A 22,492-nucleotide genomic window follows, 5' to 3' on the forward strand; every position below is an offset into this window, starting at 1 on the left:
CACACTTTGCCATCAGTTTACACTAAAAAGTATGAAAATGTTTTATCTATGTTTATGACTGAACCTCCAAAGTTCTGATTCAGTCTCTTCTATTCCAATTAATCCTACATTCTTACATCAAATTGAGCTTCCCAAGTGTATAACTCATCATGTCACCTCATTGCTCAAAGGTTTTCAATGGTTACCTATTATCTCTGGGATAAACTCCAAATTCCTTAGCCAGATGCCCAAGATTCTACAACGAGTAGAATCCTGCTTTCCAATTTTCCACCTGCTTTTCCAATTTTAATTCATGCCACCCTTTCAATGACCCTACATTTCCATTATTTCCCCCAATAGAGTTCATGCTTTCCAGACCCCACACTACAAGCGTTTCCTTTGCCAAGTATATGTGAAAAGTAAAAAAAAAACCTTTCAGAGGAGGGACAGATGACTTCTAGCTGAGGGGATCCAGGAAAGTTCCTTAAGAAAGTTGCTTTTGAATTAAGCCATAAAGAATAAAAAAAAGTTTCCACAGAGCAGGAGGGTAGTAGAGGGAGAGCATATGAAATTAAAAACAAAACACAGAATAAACTATGAAAAATTGTGCAACTTTTTAAAAAGCTGAGTTGACTTTACCAACTACTACAATTTAAACGTATATAGTGCTTTACTCATTATCAACTTGTGAACCATTTTCCAGATGGGGAAATTGAGATTCAGAAGAATTAGAGACTTGCCACAATTTGCAAGACAAAGAAGAGTCAGGGCTGGGATTGTGACTTCCTTCCCATTACTCCCTGAGTTTGCTACTTACCCCTTCTGCACAAAGTCGACATGCTTTTTTGGAAGGATAGAAATTATTTCAGCCAAGAGTTGATCTGGATTCACTAGTCTGGTTGTGGTCACATTATAATGAGCCTAAAAGACCCAACAGAAAATAGAGGCCTCATTATCCCCACAGCATTCTGTTAATAATTCACATTCATCTATAATACCTAAATGTCTTGTTTTCAAAAACTAGCATAGAAATCATTTCTCCACAGACTTGACCATAAATTTCAGGAATTTTTATCTTCGTTTCTAATTGGTATTAAGTTTCTAACTCATTAGTTATATTACAATTACTCATTTGAAAATAAGACATGTGAAACGGCTTATCATATTAAGGAAACTTTTTACAAAATGAAGAATTTATTTGACTTAAATTCCATATGTGATCTTTTTTTTTTAAACCCCCACCTTCTGTCTTGGAATCAATACTCTGTATTGGCTCCAAGGCAGAAGAGTGGTAAGGGCTAGGCAATGGGGGTCAAGTGACTCTACCAGGGTCACCCAGCTAGGAAGTATCTGAGGACAGATTTGAATATATATGATCTCTTACAACAACTCTGAAAGGTAAGTATTCCAGGTAATTTTATCTCCACTTCACAGAGAAGAAAACAAAGGCTTTTGCCTAGACTAAAAGCTCATAAAAAGTGTCAGAGGTGGGCTCTGAACCCAAGCCTCTTTTGGCTCCTAGCCCAGGCCTCCTCCACTCACAGCAATATCTTCATGAAGCAGCATTAGTGTGGGAACTGTAACACCTGGGTACTCTTTCCAGAACTGTTTCTGGAAAAAGCTGGACTAAATAACCCCAAGCATTCCTTCCAGCTTGAAAATTCCATGATTCTGACTAAAATAAGGCCCTGCTATTGAAATAAATCACTTCTACAGGAGGGAGTGGGGGGCGGGGGGGGGGGGGGGGGCGGTGGCAACAGAGACAGAAAGAGAGGGAAGGAAGAAAGCAGAGAAGGAGAGTGGGAGAAGGAAAGGGAGAGGGAAGAAAGAAGGTAGAAAAAGTAAAAATGGGAAGAAAATATTAACTATATTAAACATTCAAAGCTGAATCAGTGAGGATTTTTCCATCAAAAACAGTTAAATGGTAATGAATCCTGGAGGCAGCTGGGTAGCTCAGTGGATTGAGAGCCAGGCCTAGAGATGGGAGGTCCTAGGTTCAAATGTGATTTCAGATACTTCGTAGCTGTGTGACCCTGGACAAGTCACTTCACATCCAGTGCCTAACCCTTACCATTCTTCTGCCTTGGAACCAATACACAGCATTGATTGCAAGACGGAAGGTGAGGGTTTAAAAAAAAAAAAGGTAATGAATTCTGTATACAGCCAAATGCTTACAACATAACAGGTAAGTGATGGTGAACCTTTTACAAACAGAGTGCTGTGCCCCTCCCCTCTCCCTTACCCCACACAGGAGGAAGCGCTCCTATTCAGCTACTGGGCAGATGGGCAGGTGCAGTGAGGAATATCCTCAGTAAGCATCGAGGAGGGGGAGTGGCCCAAGCTCTCTGGCTCCCCTCCAGTTCTGCTACCTGTAAGCAGTCCACCTTACCCTCTGTGCTCTCCCATTGGCTGATGGATAGAGGGGTGGGATGTGAAAAAATGTGGTCAGGCATGGTGGAGAGGGGGAGGGGAGCAGCTCCACCAGAGGCCCTCTGCCTTTCTAGTAATGAACTCTGAGGGGGGAGGAGGGGGGAGCTTGGCCAAGGGGCCACAGAGAGCACTCTGTGTGCTGTCCTTGGCACTGTAAAAATGCAGATTTGAACCCTAAACTTCAAACCCCAGAAGTCCTTGGTGTTTCCCAGAATTCCCTATAATCTCACCCGAGTCTCCACCTGGGCGAGATCACAATTAGTATTTAACTGGCTCTGCCTCCCACGGGCTCTCTTCCATGTTGCAATGATGTAGTAAGTACGCTACGTGCAGGGGTTCTGAATTGGCTAATGAGCCATGGGCACAAACATGGTTTATTATTTGGTAGCCTTGATTTCTAATCATCTTAACAAACCTCATAAAATATGATACTTCTATGACTAGAAACTAAATTTAACTGTTACAGCACCCGTGCCGTAGGTTCACCATCACTGTAATAGGTTTTGCTAATACCACTTTTCTAATTACTTTTTTATACATATGCAACTATCACGATGAGTGAAGAGAAACTGGAATTTGACCACCACACGCAAGAAACAGCAAATTCTGCTCCTATCTTTGTGATTCCTTCTAAAGAAAGTTAGAACTATAAATGGCCCCAAAAGTCATCTAGTCCAACTGTCTGAGAGATGAGAAAGCCAAGAGTGAGGAGGGAAGTGATCTTCCTAAAGTCTCCCCGGGAACGGTGGCAGAGAGACAGCTAAAAGCTCATCTCTACTGACTCCAAGGCCAGGGTTCTCTTCCATACACCAAAGACAATTAACGTCACCAGTAACCAAGTTACCTTAATGCCTTTTAGGTAAGGTTGGATTTAGGAATTTCTACAAAAATAAAAAGGTATTTCCTGGTACCCTGGTGAGGATAAAGAGGCCTCAGTGATTGATTAAGATCATAAAGATGTACATTCTTCAGATTCAGACGGGGACGTGCAAAGTCCTCGAGGAACACAACTTTCCAACCAGAATTCTTTGGGTGAGCCACCTAGCTGATTCCTACACTTGGGAACCAATTGGAACAGTAATGAAAAGAACCAAAGAGAAAAGTAGGACGTACATCTCTCCAGTCCAGATTGTCAGGAACCTGTTACCATTCTGGGGAGAAGAAAGTCAGAGTTGGATTGTGGGATAGAAAGCCAGCAAGATGCTTGCCCTGGCCTGACAAAGCCATGTCCATTCAGGTTACTGCACAGGGAGATAGGGCTGGGCAGCAGGTGCATACCTGGGTCCTTCAAAGTCGCCTCACACCAGGGTCCTGGTAGCCTGAATCACATAGCATCTGGGGAGTTTTAGTGCTACAACAGAAATGGGCCAGCAAAGCATTCCAGAAACACCAGAAAAACACCTCACAGGGAGGCTTGTGAACAATGCCATCAATGACAACGGGCAGGGATTTATCAGGGCCACAGTAGGAGACAGAACTAATTCCAGGAGGGAACTATGAAAGGGGTAAAGATAAAAGGGCCTCGACCAAAGCCCGCTTCGGGTCATCAGAAGAGAGACCCACAAGTCAGGATTCCAGGAGAAGTGGCACCTCACCCCAGTGATCTGATCCAAAATCACAGTGGCAAGAGCATCTACACTGTAGTGGACACAATCAAGCAGGGACTAAACCATTCCATCCAAGAGTATAGAAGGGAAAAGAGTCTGGCTCTGGCACAAAGTCCCAATTCAGAAACTTTTGGCAATAGAATTGGAATATTACTAAATAATTAATAATTAAAATTTTTAAATGCTGAACCAACAAAGAAACATTGTCAGTTAACAGAAGACCAAGAAACAAACAGATTAACTCCATAACATGTAAGAAAAGACAAGAAGGGGGCAGCTAGGTGGCTCAGTGGATTGAGAGTCAGGCCCAGAGATGGGAAGTCCTGGGTTCAAATCTGGATACAGACACTTCCTAGCTGTGTGACCCTGGGCAAGTCACTAAAACCCCCTTGCCTAGTCCTTACCACTCTTCTGCCTTGGAGCCAATACAAAGTATTATTCCAAGACAGAAGGTAAGGGTTTAAAAAAAAAAGAGAAGAAGAAAGATATAAAGATATAAGGGAAGATATAAGAAGAGAGGAAGAACTCACTATTTTTGCATAACTGGGGTAATCAAAAAAATGTATCTGAAAACAAAGAGTTGACACCTTACCCCAAACACACATACAAAGCAATCTGGGGTAGAAGTATATTCAGCTCAACAGTAATTAAATGATATGGGTGTGTTTATACACACACACACATGCACGCACACATGCACGCACACATGCACGCACACGTTCTCTATGTCCCCTCACCCCCCAAAAGTAACTTTTATTTACCCTTAGTCTTCTTGGTCCGTCTCTAGTGGATCCTTTCTTTTTGTTGGGGGTCAGCATTGTAATCATTTTATCCAAACCCCTTTCAAGACTTCCAAACATTCCTTTCCTCCTTTGAGGACTGTCTCTGTGTACTTGATTAAGATCCAATTCCACTGAACGGCATCTTTAAAAGAAAAATTTAACCAGGAACTTAGTTATTGGCCTAATAGTATTCAACACACTGTCATACAACATGTTTATGCTGACTTTCTGCAAAATTCTCTGTAAGTGGTAGACCCCTTCACTTGAAACAAGGTTTCAGCAAAAACTTTGCAGTAAGACCTTTTAAAAAATTTGATACTAATAAGAGTATCAAAAAATAAACCTGTTTTTAAAAAAATTTTATATCTTTGGATCAATTTTATTCCTAAATCTAACAACATAAAAATAACTTACTTAATAAGAAGAATGTGATGGTTTATATGTTCCCAATTATATAATAATATTGACAACAAAAATTCACCTATTAAAATACTTCCTAACAAATTGGTTTTCTTTATTATTTATATAAACTAGCATTTGGGGGAACTTTTAGTTTACTTAAACATTAAGTTTAATGTTTGTTAAATTTGGTGGCTTAGTGAATGGAGTGCTAGGCCTGAAATCAGGAAGACTTGCATTCAAATCCAGCCTCTTGGCACTTACTTGCTGTGTGATCCTGGGCAAATCATTGAACCTCTGTTTGCCTCAGTTTATTCATCTGTAAAATGGGGGTAATAATAGCCCCTAACACTTGAGTTGTTGTGAGGATCAAAAGGGATAATAATTATAAAGCACTTAGCACAGTGTCTGGCACATAATAAGCACTATATAAATGTTAGTTATTATTATTATAAAATGTCTCTAATTTTAATAGAATCAATGAAACTATCTGTTAACAAATATAGTACAACAGTAAAGTAGGTCCAAATTGGTGAAAGTTATTTGTATCTCTTCAGTTTTTAGATGTTATTCAAATTAGGGTTGAAGACCATAGAATCTAGAGCTGAAAGAACTCCAAGGTTTCAAACTCAAATCCATCATATCACAAATAGGGAAACTGAGGCCCAGGGAGGTTAAGGAATTCATATGTTTGCTAGGATATAAAACTAGAGCTGGAATAAACCTCTTTAGACTTCTAGTCTTCATCTTACAGAAGGAAGAGAGACTCAGAGAAGTCACACAAGCATCAAAGGCAGGATTTAAATCCAGTCTTCTAACCTCTACCTCACAGGAACTGCATAATGAACTAAATCATTATTTCACAGAATCAAAGACCTAGAATGAATCTTGGAAATAACCTTTCTTCCCCCTTATTTTACAGAAAGGAGGGAGGAAAAAAAACCCTGTAGCTCAGAATCAGCTGATTTTAGTGTCAGAGCCAGGATCAGAACCCAAGGTTCTTGCCTCTATTCAAAGGTTCTTTGTGGGATACAACACACTAATGTTCTATAGATAAAACTGAGTCCAGCAGCACACAGAAGGTTTATATAATCCAGGTTAATTAAACAATTGATAATATCTGATAATATTTCACTGAGTAAATAAATTGAGGAAATCTGGTCATATCTTAGGCAAACTCATAACTGATATAACTAAATACTTACCGTCTCTCAGGACTAATAATGGAAGTTGGTAATTCTTTTGTCTTCTCTGGGTTTATAGTTTTAATCAGGATTTCTTCCTTGCACTGATTTCTCTCTGATAGACAAAAAAAATACACTATGTAAAATTTAACTAATATTTTGATGTTGGAAAATTCAATATCTAAAATGTTTTCTTAGAAACTCCATATAATATTAATTTTCCAAACTTCTTTCCAAACTCCTTCACTATAGCTACTCTATAGAATTGGTCAAAATTTAGCAATCATCACATATTGCCATTGTTTCTTTTTCATGCTAATGGTAGCGTTGGAAATTAGAAAACATATACAACTAGAGATAACTGGTTAATACAATCATTGCTGGCTTTTAAGTGATAGGGGCAGTAGGGAGAAGTAGTTAGAATCTACACAAATGTCTTGTTCTTCCTGTCTCGGCTGCCAAAGCAAGGTAGGAGGCTGGGGAAGAGAAGATACCTTTTAAACACTTATAGAAGACAAAGGGAAAGTAGTCTCAGCTTTAAAAAGAAAGGCACTCATTCTACAAATTAAAACACTTTAAAATGCTTAAAACCACTTTTAGAAGATTAATAGTAATGACAAAGTAGAGTTTGGAAAAGAAACATAGGAAGGCTCTATGATTTCAGGAGCATAAATTCCCAATGTGAAAGCTCTCTCCACCAATGTTCATCACTTCTGATTTGGTAAAGGGGTCCTAGGAACTGCTTACAGCATCTATGTGTTAAAGAACAGCTAGCAGAGACAGTGTGCTAGCACCGCCAAAGACACTTTGACAAACCAAGTCAATGCTTTGTCCTTGCTGAATATCCTGCCCAAGTGATACTAAGGAAATGTTTTTTGTTAGTTGTTGGCTCCAAGACATCACTCTACTGCTGCACCAGGACCACAAGGCTGGAGGGAGCCAGGCCTAACCTACAGCAGAGCTGGGAAGGAAGAAATCGAGTGCTAATAACCAAATGGAACCAGCAGCCGGGCTGGAGCAGCCACAGCTGGAGAGAGGAAGAAGGCAGTGCACTACTAGTCAGTTGTAAATAATTATTAAGGTCAACCATAATAAGAGAATGGGTGAAAGAAAAAAATTCTTACTATGCCTATATAATCTTTAAGAACAATTATGCATAACTAGAATGAGAAGATGGAAGAAATAGTTGAGCCACATGGCCCTCTTTTACATTACAATGTTTTGGAGACCATTCTAACCTTTTTTCCTACTTTTTTATTTTCACACAGCTACCTAGAAGAAAAGTGGAAGAAATCCTAGATTTGTAATCAAAGAACTTGGGTTCAAATCCCAGCCCTGCCACCTAAAGCAAACCATTTTAAACTCCTTGGGACTCAGTTTCTTTCTCTGTAAAATGAGGGGAGAGAATAGTTTTTACTCAATGATCTTAAAAGTCCCTTTAACTCAATTTTCAAGTTTACGATCCTAAATTATTTTTAATTTACCTTCTTACACTTACCTTCTATATTAGAATTGATATTAAGTACTTCTTCCAAGACAGAAGAGGCATGGCTAATGAGGCCAGATCTGAGCCTAAGACCTCCTGACATGGCTCTCTATCCACTGAGTCACCTAGCTATCCCTATCCTAAATTATTCTTTATAGAAGATCAAAGCTAGAGGGGACCTCAACTTTTGCTTCACTAAGAATACCCTTTACAACATTCTTAACAAGAAGATGAAGATGAAGACTTCAAGTAAAGGGGAAGCCACTGCTTGCTAAGGCAGCCAATTTGATTTCTGGATAGCACTAAAGGTCAGAGTAGCTTTTTGACTTGGTTTGGTTTTTTTACATTGAGTCTAGACCTGCCCTCTCAAAAATTTCCACTTTTTGCTTCTAGATTTGTTCTGTGAGACAAGCAGGACAAGTCTAATCCGCTCTTTCACATTACAAACTTTTTGATTCTTGAAGTACCATATTCCCCCCAAACCCAAGTCATCTCTTGGAAGTTTCTCTTTAAAAGTTTTATACACACACACACACACACACACACACACACACACACACACACACACACTAGATTGAGAATATCAATATAGATTTAATTAAGTTCTTTCTATCACCTCAATGGCCGAATAAGAATCTCACATTTAGTCTAAAGTCTGTAAGTCATCTAACTGCAGGAAAATAACTAGTCCATATTAATATTATCAATGTAATGGCTAACACAGAAATATATTTTGTATGACTTTACAGGTATAATTAAAATCAGATCACTTGCCTTCTCAATAGGTGGGAGAGGGGGCTAAAGGAGGGATAAAATTTGGAACTCAAAATTCTTTTAAAAAATGAAAGTAACCAAAAGGATTTTTTAATGGAATATTTTTTTAAATTATCAATTTAAGTAAGGAGAAGGAAAAACAGGAAAACAAAAAACTACAGCTAAAAATAAGGATTATTCCCAGTTTTTCTTTATGCCTAAGGAAAGCAAGAAAAATCTTTACATGAGACCCCTTGGTCATACATAACTTTGTCTTATATAATAAACATGACAGAAATCACCACCATGCAGTTAGATACGCCTTTTACTCCAACATAGGTTGCAGAGGATAAAGAAATACATAAAGTGTATCAAGCACTTGATAAGACCCTCAAAAATCAAATCAACATGCAAAATATTTTATGGCTTCAACATGAAGAAGGGTACAGGTGAGAACAATCAGTAAAATATTTATTGTACCTATGTACCAGAAACTATGCAAAGCTCTAGAGGTACAAAGTTAAACAGTCCCTGCTGTCAAAAAGCTTATATACTATAAGAGGAGAAAAAATGTGTGTGTGTGTGTGTGTGTGTGTGTGTGTGTGTGTGTGTGTGTGTAAAATAAGTACTGGTTGACTTGGAGTGGAAGGCATTAGCAGTTGGTGGCTTAGAGTTTCAGGTTAAGAAGTAGTATCTGAGTTTAGTTCAAATAGTGATCCCAGAAAAAAAAATGAGGAGGAAGCGTGTTCCAGGAAAGCCATTACGTAAACGAAAGAAAGGATATTATGTATGAAGAACAGCAAGGGCAAGATAAGTGAGTTTGACTGAAATGTGGAGTACAAGGAAGGGTATGATGTATAATAAGGCTATACATAGGAAGGTTGGAGCTAGACTGTAAAAGATTTTAAATGGAGTTTGTAAAACAAGATAGATTATATGGATGTTTCATATCTATACATGAATCTATTCAAGAAATGGGTCAGAAGGCACTGAACATGGAAAGTACCAAACATTGCAACAAAAAAAAAATTAAACTTTATATAAATACAATGTAGTAGAGAAGAGCACTGGATTTGGAGTGGAAGGAATTCAATTCAAATTCCCAACTCTTTGTTATACATATGATCACAGGAAAGCAATTTAGTTGCTAAGGGCTCTCAAATGCCTCAACTGTAAAATGAATTAGATGATATTTAAGGTCTTTCTGTTACATTTCTCCAGGAGCTAACATGGTTTTTTAAAATCATAGGTGAAGGTTCAAGTTTAAGGATACAAAGTCTGATGATGTACGTGGTGGCTAAGGGAAGCTGTGAGGGCCACTCTTCCCTTGTCCTTTGTTTGGCAGAAGATTTAGGGACACATGTTGAAATAAATGACTAGCTGCCTAGAAAATGTGGTAGAAATCAGAGGGGAATGGTCATGGTAAGGAGGAGTGTAAAAGGCAATAGTTAGAATAGTAGCTAAGGATGGAGACTTCCGGTCAAGATGGCGGCATAGAAGCAGCGAAAGTTCAGACCTCAGAAACCCTTCCTTACCGATCGCAAACAGAGTGCTCCTAGGACACCGAAATTCAAGCTGAACAACAGGATAGACCTGGGGAAACCTCCTCCTGGACCTGGATCAAAAGGTATCGCACCCCAAAAGCCAGAACCCTAGACCCCTCGGATCTAAAGGGTAGACAGAAAGTCCCAGTACCCATCCCCCCCAACCCAGAGTGCTGAGCCCACGGCAGCAGCGGGAACCTCAGGGCTCTGAGGACTCACCTTGGGTGCCCAACACAGACGGCAGGGAAACATAGAGAGAAGGGGGAAACCTGTAGCCCCCCGGCTGAGTCCTTCCATCTGAGTCTCAAGGGAGGTCCCAGCTTTAGGGCACCAGCTGAACCCAATCCCATCAGGAGCCCTCAGAGCTACTGAAAGGACAGAAAACTCAGGGCTGGCAAAGGGGTTGCTCCGAAGAGCCTACCTTGAAAGTAACCCGGGCCAGTCTCCGGGCATTCAACACAGACTGTGGAGGAGGAAGTTGTGTTTTTTTTTTCCTTCATTTTTTTGGCTCTGGATCATTTGGCCCACACCACCTGAACCTAATCCCATTAGGAGCCCTCAGAGCTTCTGAAAGAACAAAAACTTCAGTGCCCTTGAAGGGCTTACCTTGAAAACAACCTGGGCCAGTCTCCAGGCATTCAACACAGATTGTGGAGGACGTTTTTTGCTTCAGGGCTCATTCCGCCCAAACCAGGTGAACCTAATACCATCAGGAACCATCAGAGCCCAGGCAAGCCACCACCCCTCCCCCCCTTAGAGAGCAGGGTCTTTTGAAAAAAAAAAAAAAAAAAACAGAAACCTAGAGGCGAAGTCAAGATGGCAGCCTAGAAGGAGCACAGACCTGGCAGCCTGGCCAGTGCTTTGGAGATCCTCCATATTTGCTCCAGCCGTTCAGGAAGTTTAAAACTCAGAGTAAACCCAGCCCAACTAAGCTGAACTCAATCCCATCAAAAGTCTCCAGAATAAAGGGAAGCACAGGCTCCCCATCCATCCTCAAGTGATCAGAAGGGTCATCCACCATGATCAAGTAGGATTTATACCAGGGATGCAGGGCTGGTTCAATATTAGGAAAACCATCCACATAATTGACCACATCAACAAACAAACCAACAAGAATCACATGATTATCTCAATAGACGCAGAAAAAGCCTTTGATAAAATATAACACTCATTCCTAATAAAAACACTAGAAAGCATAGGAATAGAAGGGTCATTCCTAAAAATAATATACAGTATATATCTAAAACCATCAGCTAATATCATCTGCAATGGGGATAAACTAGATGCATTCCCAATAAGATCAGGAGTGAAACAAGGATGCCCATTATCACCTCTACTATTTGACATTGTACTAGAAACACTAGCAGTAGCAATTAGAGAAGAAAAAGAAATTGAAGGCATCAAAATAGGCAAGGAGGTGACCAAGTTATCTCTCTTTGCAGATGACATGATGGTCTACTTAAAGAATCCTAGAGATTCAACCAAAAAGCTAATTGAAATAATCAACAACTTTAGCAAAGTTGCAGGATACAAAATAAACCCACATAAGTCATCAGCATTTCTATATATCTCCAACACAGCTCAGCAGCAAAAACTAGAAAGAGAAATCACATTCAAAATCACCTTAGACAAAATAAAATACTTAGGAATCTATCTCCCAAGACAAACACAGGAACTATATGAACACAACTACAAAACACTCGCCACACAACTAAAACTAGACATGAGCAATTGGAAAAACATTAACTGTTCATGGATAGGACGAGCCAATATAATAAAAATGACCATCCTACCCAAACTTATTTATCTATTTAGGGCCATACCCATGGAACTTCCAAAAAATTTCTTTAATGATTTAGAAAAAACCATAACAAAATTCATTTGGAATAACAAAAGATCAAGGATATCCAGGGAAATAATGAAAAAAAAAACCAAATGAGAGGGGCCTTGCAGTCCCAGACCTCAAACTATATTACAAAGCAGCGGTCATCAAAACAATTTGGTACTGGCTAAGAGACAGAAAGAAGGATCAGTGGAATAGACTGGGGGCAAGTGACCTCGGCAAGACAGTATACGATAAACCCAAAGATCCCAGCTTTTGGGACAAAAATCCACTATTCGATAAAAACTGCTGGGAAAATTGGAAGACAGTGTTGGAGAGATTAGGAATTGATCAACACCTCACACCCTACACCAAGATAAATTCAAAATGGGTGAATGACTTAAACATAAAGAAGGAAACTATAAGTAAATTGGGTAAACACAAAATAGTATACATGTCAGACCTTTGGGAGGGGAAAGACTTTAAAACCAAGCAAGACATAGAAAGAATCACAAAATGTAAAATAAATAATTTCAACTACATCAAATTAAAAAGCTTTTGTACAAACAAAAGCAATGTAACTAAAATCAGAAGGAAAACAACAAATTGGGAAAAAATCTTCATAAAAACCTCTGACAAAAGTTTAATTACTCAAATTTATAAAGAGCTAAATCAATTGTACAAAAAACCAAGCCATTCTCCAATTGATAAATGGGCAAGGGACATGGATAGGCAATTTTCAGATAAACAAATCAAAACTATTAATAAGCACATGAAGAAGTGTTCTAAATCTCTTATAATCAGAGAGATGCAAATCAAAACAACTCTGAGGTATCACCTCACACCTAGCAGATTGGCTAACATGATAGCAAAGGAAAGTAATGAATGCTGGAGGGGATGTGGCAAAGTAGGGACATTAATTCATTGCTGGTGGAGTTGTGAACTGATCCAACCATTCTGGAGGGCAATTTGGAACTATGCCCAAAGGGTGATAAAAGAATGTCTACTCTTTGATCCAGCCATAGCACTGCTGGATCTGTACCCCAAAGAGATAATGGAGAAAAAGACTTGTACAAAAATATTCATAGCTGTTCTCTTTGTGGTGGCCAAAAATTGGAAAACGAGGAGATGCCCTTCAGTTGGGAAATGGCTGAGCAAATTGTGGTATATGTTGGTGATGCAACTGGCTGAGCATAGCAGTTGAGGGGACAGGTCAGAGGAGAGACTCTAAACGAACACTCTAATGCAAATATTAACAACATGGCAATGGGTTTGAATCAAGAACACATGTGATACCCAGTGGAATCACACGTCGGCTATGGGGGGTGGGAGGGAGGAAAAGAAAATGATCTTCAATGAATAATGCATGGAAATGATCAAATATTATACAATTAAAAAAAAAAAAAGAATTGTAGCTAAGTCCAAGAAGTGGCAGAATGATACTAATTTTTGTCCAGAGAGGGATGTGTATTTTGATACATGTTAATCGACTGTGTAAACAACTAAGGCTTTAATTCTAGATCCTGGACTGATGACTAAATGATATTTGGGTGGAAATGAACAATTATCTTCAAGATATACACTGTATATTATACAGGTTCAGCTGACATTAGTAAATGTCAGTCACTTTTGATTAATTAATCAATCAATAAACATTTATTAAACACCTACTATTTAATCAAGGAGCTTACAATCTAAATTCAAATTCTTATAGAAGATCTTCAGTCTATGAATTTTAGTTTTACTCCATCCTGCTTAGTCTTTTAAAATCCTAGCAACCAAGAATATATACACCCCTACTTAAGGATTAAGTGTTGACAAGGATGGCCTATGACAGACATGTGCTAGCAAGTGACAAATAAGAAACAACTGATAGACCCCCTGGGCTGTCCTAAGTCAAGCTTAAGTTACTATTGGTACATGTTGAGACACAGGAAGTGATGTAAAGAATAGTCTGTATATTTCACGTCACATCCTCTTTCCAGGCTCTCTCTCTCAGAGACATTGGGCTCTTTCAGCGATGGGAACTCATGGCAGCATGCTTGATGAGTGGTTTAGGCCAATTCCTGTTTTCCTTTGCCTCCTAAAATGCTATTCCCCTAGGAGGCCCCTCATCTTGGAGGAGGCCTCGTGGCTGGAAGTCAAGCTAGATTGAGAAGGCCCCTTGGCCTAGGCCTCTGAAATCCTATCTGGCTTGCCAGAGAAATCCAAATTCCTTTTCGCTCTCTTCTTAATTTCTTCCCTCTATTGTAATTAAACCACCATAAAAATCCCAAACTGACTCAAGTATTTTATTGGGATTGAATTAATCCCTGGTGACCACTAGTATAATATATTCAGTCAATAACCCCTAAATTTTATCCCTTAACAGCCCATCCATCTCTGAACTATCATATAAGCATTTGACCTATTTGTTTGTAAGGCTAGTATTCAAAGATGCCATCTATTTTTTACTACCACTTAATCCAAACTTCAAATATGCATATAACATATACCTCTGTAAGGTGTAGGGTGATTTGTTACAGTTAATATTCCTCTTTCATGCAAACTCTTGCTACCAGGAGTCTTCGGAATGGGCAGTACAAAGTGTTCTTCATCCTTCATAGCAGACTTAGGCATGCACACATTTTCTTTGTTCTCCAATTTCCTTGTGGCTGCTCTGCATAATACTGGAGTTAATGGCTCAGATTCTACATCATTTGATTCTTTCCAATGCTTTGCAAGCTACAAAAAAAGTTATCGGGTGAAGCTCATTGTCATAAAGAAAAAGTTAATGTCTTATATCACACTCTAATCTTTTAAAAATGACCACACAATTTTTTAAAATTCACCAGAACCAGAAGGAATCAATGATATTTGCATATTTAAAGACATATAGGTTCAACTGACATTAGTAAATGTCAATAACTTTAGATTAAGGTTCAAAGTCTTATCTGTTATATTTAAAACATCTTGTCAATTGTTGATTAATCAATCAATAAGCATTTATTAAGCACCTAATACATGCTAAGCACTGGGAATACAAAAAGAAGCAAAAGACAGCCTCTCTCTATCCTCAAGGAACTTATAGTCTAAAGGGAAGACAACATGCAAATAAATAAATACAAAGCAAGCTATATACAGCATAAATAGGAAAAAAATTAAAAGAGGGAAAGCAATGGAATTAAGAGGAGTTAGAGAAAGCTAAACTATAAGACAGATGTTTTATTGTTTAAAAGAATTTTAAAAGTCAATCATTAATTAAAAGGGATTTCCTGAAGAAGGAAAATACCTATGACAGAAAGGTGTATATGCTACCTAAAATTAAAGCTTATTTTAATGGAACCTGGTAATTGCTAGATTTTCCTTCATGCATGATCTTTGACTTGAAAATATACAACATACTTTATTATTTTTTCTTCTTCTGAACTTGATAAACATTAATCAAAATGAGCATTTCCATATATACTGTAGATGAGGAGGGCAAATCTTTACACAATTTATTTCCTTTCAGGGTTTCTTTTGTTTTTTAAATCCTTCCCTTCCCTAGGCCTGGCTTTCAATCCACTGAGCCACCCAGCTGTCCCCTAAGGTATGCTTCTTATGGCAGTTACACAAATTGTAGAACCGGGAAAGATCTCAAAGTCATTTAACCCAACTTATACCTGAAAAGAATTCTTGTGCAGTATCCCTGAGAAGCAGTCACCTAGCCTCTACCTGAAGGCTTCTCATAACAGAGGAAGCCCATTCTGTTTTTGGTTAGCTTTGTGAGAAGTCTTTCCCTGCACCAAGGCTACTTAAATGCAAGTTATCATGACTCTGCTAAGTCTTCTCCTTTTCTGAACTAAGCATTCCCAGCTCTTTTACCCTCATGACAGCATCCATTCTCCTCATCATCCTGGATTTTCTTGTAAATGAACTGAACAGGATGTCAGCATCCTTCTCCTAAAATAGGGTCCAGAGATAGTCTGATGAGGACAGGGTATAATGAAAGCATCCTCCTTTGTTTTGAATATCACATCTCTACAACACAGCTCTATGGCACAGTGGATAGAGCACTGGACCTGGAGTAGGGAAGACCTGAATTCAAATCCACCCTTAACTAGCTTTGTCGCTTGGGCATATCACTTAAACCTGTTTATCTCAGGATAAACACCTAATTCTCAGGATTGTTGTGAGAATCAAATGAGACGAAATATGTAAAGAGCTTAGTACAGTGCCTGGCATAGTTATTGCTTGTCTCTTCCATTCTTTTCTTTTTTTTTTTTTAGATTAAAACCCTTACCTTCCATCTTAGAATCAATACTAAGTTTTGGTTCTAAGGCAGAAGAGTGGTAAGGGCTAAGCAATGGGTCTTAAAGTGACTTGTCCAGAGTCACCTAGCTAGGAAGTATATGAGGCCAAATTTGAACCCAGAACCTCTTGTCTCTAGGCCTGGCTCTACTTCCACTGAGTTACCTGGCTGCCCCTTCTCCTTCCTTTTGAAGAAGACCTATGACATCACTCATAAATTGGATTTAAGTGAGGCAGAGTCGCCCAAAGTCCATCCTCACTCTCTCTTCCAGTCATCAAAATCCAGTGACAGGACAAAAGTCAAAATGCTTGGAGATGGCCCAGGATGCAGCCAGTGAACTCTCTCAGGATGAGGCCACTGAGTGCACTTCAGCTTCCTGAAGACCCAGGAGAGAGGAAAAGCCTGCCTGGCACTGTTTCACACTCTTCCCTGGTAGGCCTTCTCTAAGCTCCGCACATTGCCCTCAGCACGGCTTATGGTCCCGAGGTGCCAAGCTCCACGCCTGCAGCGCCCTCCCCCTTCACCTTTGCTTTTCCTAGCTGATGGGCTGCCCCTCCAGCCCAAACCAAACTCCACTTCTGGGGCCTTCCGTGCCCTAGGGACAGTTTTTACATGCTGCTGCTCCCCATTAGGATGACTTTTTGCCCTTTTTTGCATCGGGCACAGTCAGCACTTAATGTCCATGCTTCCTGACTGACTGCTTGGCCCGAGGGAAACTTCAGCCCACAGGGGACACTGAACACAACGAGAGGCTGATTTCAGGTCCATCCAAAGAACTTCTAACCAGTTCCAGCATTCTATTATCTTGTGTCTGGCTAGCCCTTTCTTAGCAATAGCATTCACCTCTGATTTTGGTTCTTCCCTGTTACCATTCAGTAGAGGCCCACATCACCTCATCATAGTCTTCCAGCTTAACTTTTCCTAAGTTGTTCGTTTTCCACCCAAAGCTACCTTGTTAAGGATTTTTAGTAAAAAATCCCCTAAAGAGATGTGGCAAACAGTTCTATTCTGGTTTCTTCTTCCCGGCAAGGTTATCTTCTCAAACAATACAACTGTCTCATAACAGTGATTATGAATTAAGGACTGACCACATCATGTACCAAAAAGATGTTAAACGTACCTGTAGCTCTTTGAATGAAGGAATAATTGTTTGTTCTCCACCAACAGAAGGAAGCCTTAAGCGAACGGGTTTTCCATGAGATTTCTTAGCAAGGAGGAGGAAATAGGTAGCTGTAAGTTGATCATATTGCCACTGTGGGGGAAAAAAACCACATGATTGTTTGGAATGCTAATATGTTGGTTTCTGAAACAACTATCATTACTAGAACTGTGCGGCTCTCTACCCAATGACAGGATTTGTACTCTATGAGAGGAGTCGGCAAACTTCAGTCCACTGTAACGATGGAAGAACCATTCTCAGTTCACCAGCAATCGGAGATCAGGTGGCCAGAGGGAATTTGGCCTGCAGATGGTAGTCTGCCAAGCCCTGCTCTGTATCATTACAGTTTTTGGTCATAATCTATGATTTGATCTGTGTAGGAAATGCTCCCAAGAGTAAACTCCCCCTTAGCAAGGCAATTTATTATCTTAAGAGAGTTGCCTGGAGGCACTGAGAAATAAAGACAGTCAATAAGCATTTATAAAACTCCTGCTATGTGCCAGGCACAGTGCTATGACCAGGAGATAAGAAGAAAGGCAAAAGACAGCTCCTGCCCTGGAGAAGCTCACGATACGATGGAAGACAACCTGTAATTGGCTGTGCACCAGCAAGCTGTCTACAAGATAATAGGAAGTACTCAACAAAGGGAGGAGAACAGACTAGAAAAGAGTCCCTGTAGATGGTGGGATTTTAGCTGTGACTAGGAGGAAGCCGGAGAAGTCAATAAAGAAATGAGAAGGAAGAACATTCCAGGAATGAGGGATGGCCAGAAAAAAAAATGTCTGGAACTAAGAGACGGAGTGTCTTAGCCAGTGGAAAGCAAAGTAGTCATGGACACTGGATTAAAGAGCACATGTCAGGGAATAAAATGTAATACTGGAAAAGTAGGGAGTTATGAAGGGCTTCACATGCCAAAGAAAGGACTCTATATATGACCCTGTAGATGGGACAACTACTAGAGTAGGAAGGTGACATGGTTGGAACTATGTGTTAGGAAATCACTTTAGGGGATGAAAGATGATGGACTGGAATGGGGAAAGCCTTGAGGCAGACAGAGGTACTAGTAGATAGTTGCAATAGTTCAGGGGTGAGAAGATGAGACCCTGCACCAAGGTTGGTGCAGAGAATGATGTTAAATATATTTACCTCTAATCTTGGGCCTGTCATTGTTTGCCTGCCTGTACCTACATAATATATTTACCCTACCTCTTAGGACATTAAAATGTGATGGACACATAAAATTGGACAGATATAATGGTTAAACAGGAAACAATTATGTTCTTATTAGAGCTGCAAACTCTCTTTTTTCCTAGGCAAAACATACCTAAAAGTCTTTTTACAAGTCAGATAACAAATTGAATTCCCTATTGTTATGAGCAAAACAAGCTCTCAACTATACAGTTAGGCTATTTCCATTCAGAAAGCCTAATATGAGTCTTCTTTCCTTACCTTATTCTGTAATAGGAATATGAATGTGGAGAGAAGGACGGATTGAGGAAGAAGGGAGTTGAGAGGGTTTTGGTAGAAAGGTAAGTTTAGACACGCTGAGTCCAAGGTGCCTAGGTTTAATCCGACAGACAACTGGAGATAGGAGCCCAGAGCCTGGGCAAATAGCAAGGCAAGAAATGTAGAACAAGAAGTCCTCTGAGTAGAAGCAAAAATTAAAACAGAAAGAATGGATAAAATGACCAAAGAGAAAATAGTGAGCAAAGGCTGATGACAAAACCTTAAGAAATACCCATCTGAAGGGGTCAAAAAGAAGAACCAGTGAAGGAGAGATGAGAGGATCATAGAAGCCAGAGGAAAAAACTCAGTTGATGAATCCAATATTTATTAAGCATTAACTATGTGCCAAGCACTTTTCTAAGAACTGGAGATGCAAATACAAATAATGAAACAATTACTACACTCAGTGAGTTTACATTGTAGTGGAGAAGACAAGTACATACAGAAATATAAAAGTACAACGATGGGGGAAGCTAAGTAGCACAGCAGATAGAAAGCGAGGCTTGGCGTCAAGGACAGGACCGGGTTTCAAATGTGACCAGACGCTTCCCAGCTGTGACCATGGGCAAGGCACTTAACCCTCATCTCTTTAGCCCATGCTGCTCCTCTGTCTTGGAATCAATTCTAAGACAGAAGGGAAAGGTTTAAAAAACAAAAAAGGGGAAAAGTACAAGTACATACAAAAACATATGCAACGTAAAAAGTTAATAATTACAAATATATACAAAATAGCTGAATCCAAGGGAACAGATTGAGATGGGGAGTGACATGGTCACATCTGGACTTAAGGAAAATGACAGAGAAAATTACATCACTGTGTAATGTGGAGGGGTGTAGTGAGAGACAATATCAGGAGATCAATTAGGAAGTGACTACAATGATCCTGACGAGATATGATAATAGTCTGGACTAAGAGAATAGAAAGAATTGGTCAGATGTAAGAAATGCTGTGGTACAATGTACATAAAGCATTGGGCTAGGAGACAAGAAGACCAAATTTAGCCTCAGATACTTACAAGATGTGTGGCCCTGGGCAAGTCACTTAAGCTGTTTCTTTTACTGCAAAATGAGGATAATAACAGTATCTACCATCTATCTACTGTGAAGATAAAATAGGTAATAACTGTAAAAGAAATTGGCATGTAAAAGCACATAGTAGGCACCTAAAGAATACCTGTTCCCTTATTTGTATGGTAAAAGAGAATAAGGAGGCCAAGAACAAGATCAAAATTCAAACCTGAGACTAGATCTTACTGTTCCCCTTAGAGGCACTGCTCAGTAAAATATTTATTTAGTAAACTCTTTCCTTTACAAGGTACAAAAAAAGAAGAACTTTTTTTAAAATCCAGGATAAGAAAGATTCACATCTCTACTGCAATTTCCTTTCAATCAAATATAAAAGTATGATCATACCTATTTCAAGAAAAGATTGCTGAGACCATCATATTATATAAAGTTAGAAGCTTACAGTGGGGGCAGTGAGGTGGCTCAGCAGTTGGAGAGCCAGTCCTAGAGATGAGAGGTCCTGGGTTCAAATCTAACTTCTGACAATCCCTAGCTGTGTGACCCTAGGCAAGTCACTTAATCCCAATTGCCTAGCCCTTACCGCTCTTCTACCTAGGAACTGATACTTAGTATTGATTCTAAGACAGAAAATAACGGTCTGAGTTTCTCCATTTGTAAACTGAAGGGGCTGGATTAAATGACCTCTAAAGTCTCCTCCAGCATTAGTCTGTGATCCTGTGATCCAATGACACTGACACCTGAGGTCCAAAATAGGACCCCAGTAGGTGAAGGAGAAGAGTGAGAACATGTGTCAAAAGGTTTTGAGGAGAGAAGAGAGAAATTAAGGCATACGGCCTTAATTTCCTCAGTAAAATAAGAAGTAAAGTCCTCAACTAAGAAAGCAGGGAATATGGGAGGTTTGAAGAAAGAAGTTTAGAACAGCTTCTCTGGGCATGAACTAAGTTTTCAATTAGGGAAGAATAAGAGGATTGCCTTGCTGCTGCAGTGAGAGCCAAGCTGAAGATGAATAACATGAATTTAGAGTGTATCCAGTTAGCACAATTGTATGTCTGAGTCTCTAGCCATGTTTAGGAGCACGTAAGTAGAAGAAGAGGAGGATTCAGGTGGTGGGAGTGTTCTAGGTCTGGAGTTTGACAAGGGATGAATGGTAAAGTGGAGAAAAAAAGGAGAGTGTGGTAATGATATGATTACTTACAGAAATATTGGCTTAGAGAGCACTGTCACTACAACTTTATCTCAAATCAGTACCTTTGGCATAGTATTCTACTTTTACTGAAGGCCAAAAAAATCAGAAAAATTATGAGTAGGAAGAGTACTGAAACATAAAATGAGTCAATTTTCAATGCAAGCTTATACTAAATACAATCAGTAAGTTTTCATATTGTGCTCATAAAAACATAGGAAAAGCATTTTGGATGAAGTAGAAACAATACTGTAACACATTGTTGTTCTTACCAATGAAATTAAATCTTCCATTAACTGTCTGTTCTGTTTATGATATACTGCAAGTTCTGTAACACAGTCTTCATCAAGACGTCCACACTACAATAGCAACATGAATAATTAGATTAACAAAAATTCTGTTGGAAATTAAAAACAGGACACTATTTTATTCATTAGTACCTAGCACCATTATGTAAAAACAATGTGGAATATAGCTGTGTCCCAGATTCTTAACTGCTCAGTGTTTCTATACTAGAAAATCAAAAGAGTAAGCAACAGTAAGCCTATACCTCAGCTGTGAGAACTAGCTATTCCAATATCAGCAGCATACTTAGGTAAGAGGGAGAACCAAGTCTACAGATGACGTGTTTGAGGAAGACTAGAAACAGAAGAATTGATACAGGACGACATGAGAGTTGCAGATCAGAGAGGCCTGGTATATGAATGAGGCAAGGGTTTAGATGGCCAAATAGCAAAGACTGTAACTCTGGAGAGGATCATCTAACACAGATCTGGACAGGATGGAGTGAATTTTTAAGGCAGGGAGGTAGTACTGAATGACAGTGGCAGAGGGAGGACCTGCAAGTAGCAGTTAAAAGCAGGGAACATTCTATCTTCTAGTACTGGCCCAATATGTTGTCAGGAAACATCAAAACAAGGTCAGCTAGTCTCAGAAAATTCTCAATGAGAATTTGACCTTTTTAAGAAAAGACTAGAAATCATTAAAAAGAGGGCCGGAATATAAAAAGGAGAGGTTTAAGTTAAAGGGAAATTTGTTAGTAACACAGCTAAGTTTCAGAGTTAATACCAGAAATGGAAGGAAGAATTAGGAACACACTGGGAGAGTATATTTTATGTATAAAATATACTACTAATAATGATAGATATACTGTGGAGGAGGGGAGGGTCAAAGTGACCGACTATCTTGGCTTCTGATTCCCAATCTGATCCCAAGAGGCCTCTAGGACCCAAAGCAAGGTGATACTCTGGGGGCCATATGCTCCATGGAAAGCAATATCGATATGAGAACTGGTGAGGGATCAAGCCCTTCACAGCATCACGCTAGTTTCAGCTCTCTGGCCCAACTATACCAATTAGT

At 39.4% G+C, this 22,492-nt stretch overlaps 1 protein-coding gene across 3 annotated transcripts in view; it reads right to left on the bottom strand.

Annotated features, from left to right (window-relative positions):
• Window positions 1-22,492, bottom strand: part of MELK (maternal embryonic leucine zipper kinase) — an 89,900-nt gene that overhangs the window by 1,377 nt on the left and 66,031 nt on the right. For all 3 annotated transcript variants that reach the window (XM_056806720.1, XM_007497994.3, XM_007497995.3), the window contains 6 exons: window positions 21,406-21,492; window positions 17,380-17,511; window positions 14,482-14,710; window positions 6,403-6,496; window positions 4,778-4,940; window positions 797-900 (listed from right to left, as the gene is read on the bottom strand). In XM_056806720.1, coding sequence (XP_056662698.1) covers window positions 797-900; window positions 4,778-4,940; window positions 6,403-6,496; window positions 14,482-14,710; window positions 17,380-17,511; window positions 21,406-21,492 — 809 coding nt within the window. The remainder of the gene's footprint in view (window positions 1-796; window positions 901-4,777; window positions 4,941-6,402; window positions 6,497-14,481; window positions 14,711-17,379; window positions 17,512-21,405; window positions 21,493-22,492) is intronic.

The sequence above is a fragment of the Monodelphis domestica genome, chromosome 7 (genome assembly GCF_027887165.1).
Source record: "Monodelphis domestica isolate mMonDom1 chromosome 7, mMonDom1.pri, whole genome shotgun sequence".
In the NCBI taxonomy this organism is placed as follows: Eukaryota; Metazoa; Chordata; class Mammalia; order Didelphimorphia; family Didelphidae; genus Monodelphis; species Monodelphis domestica.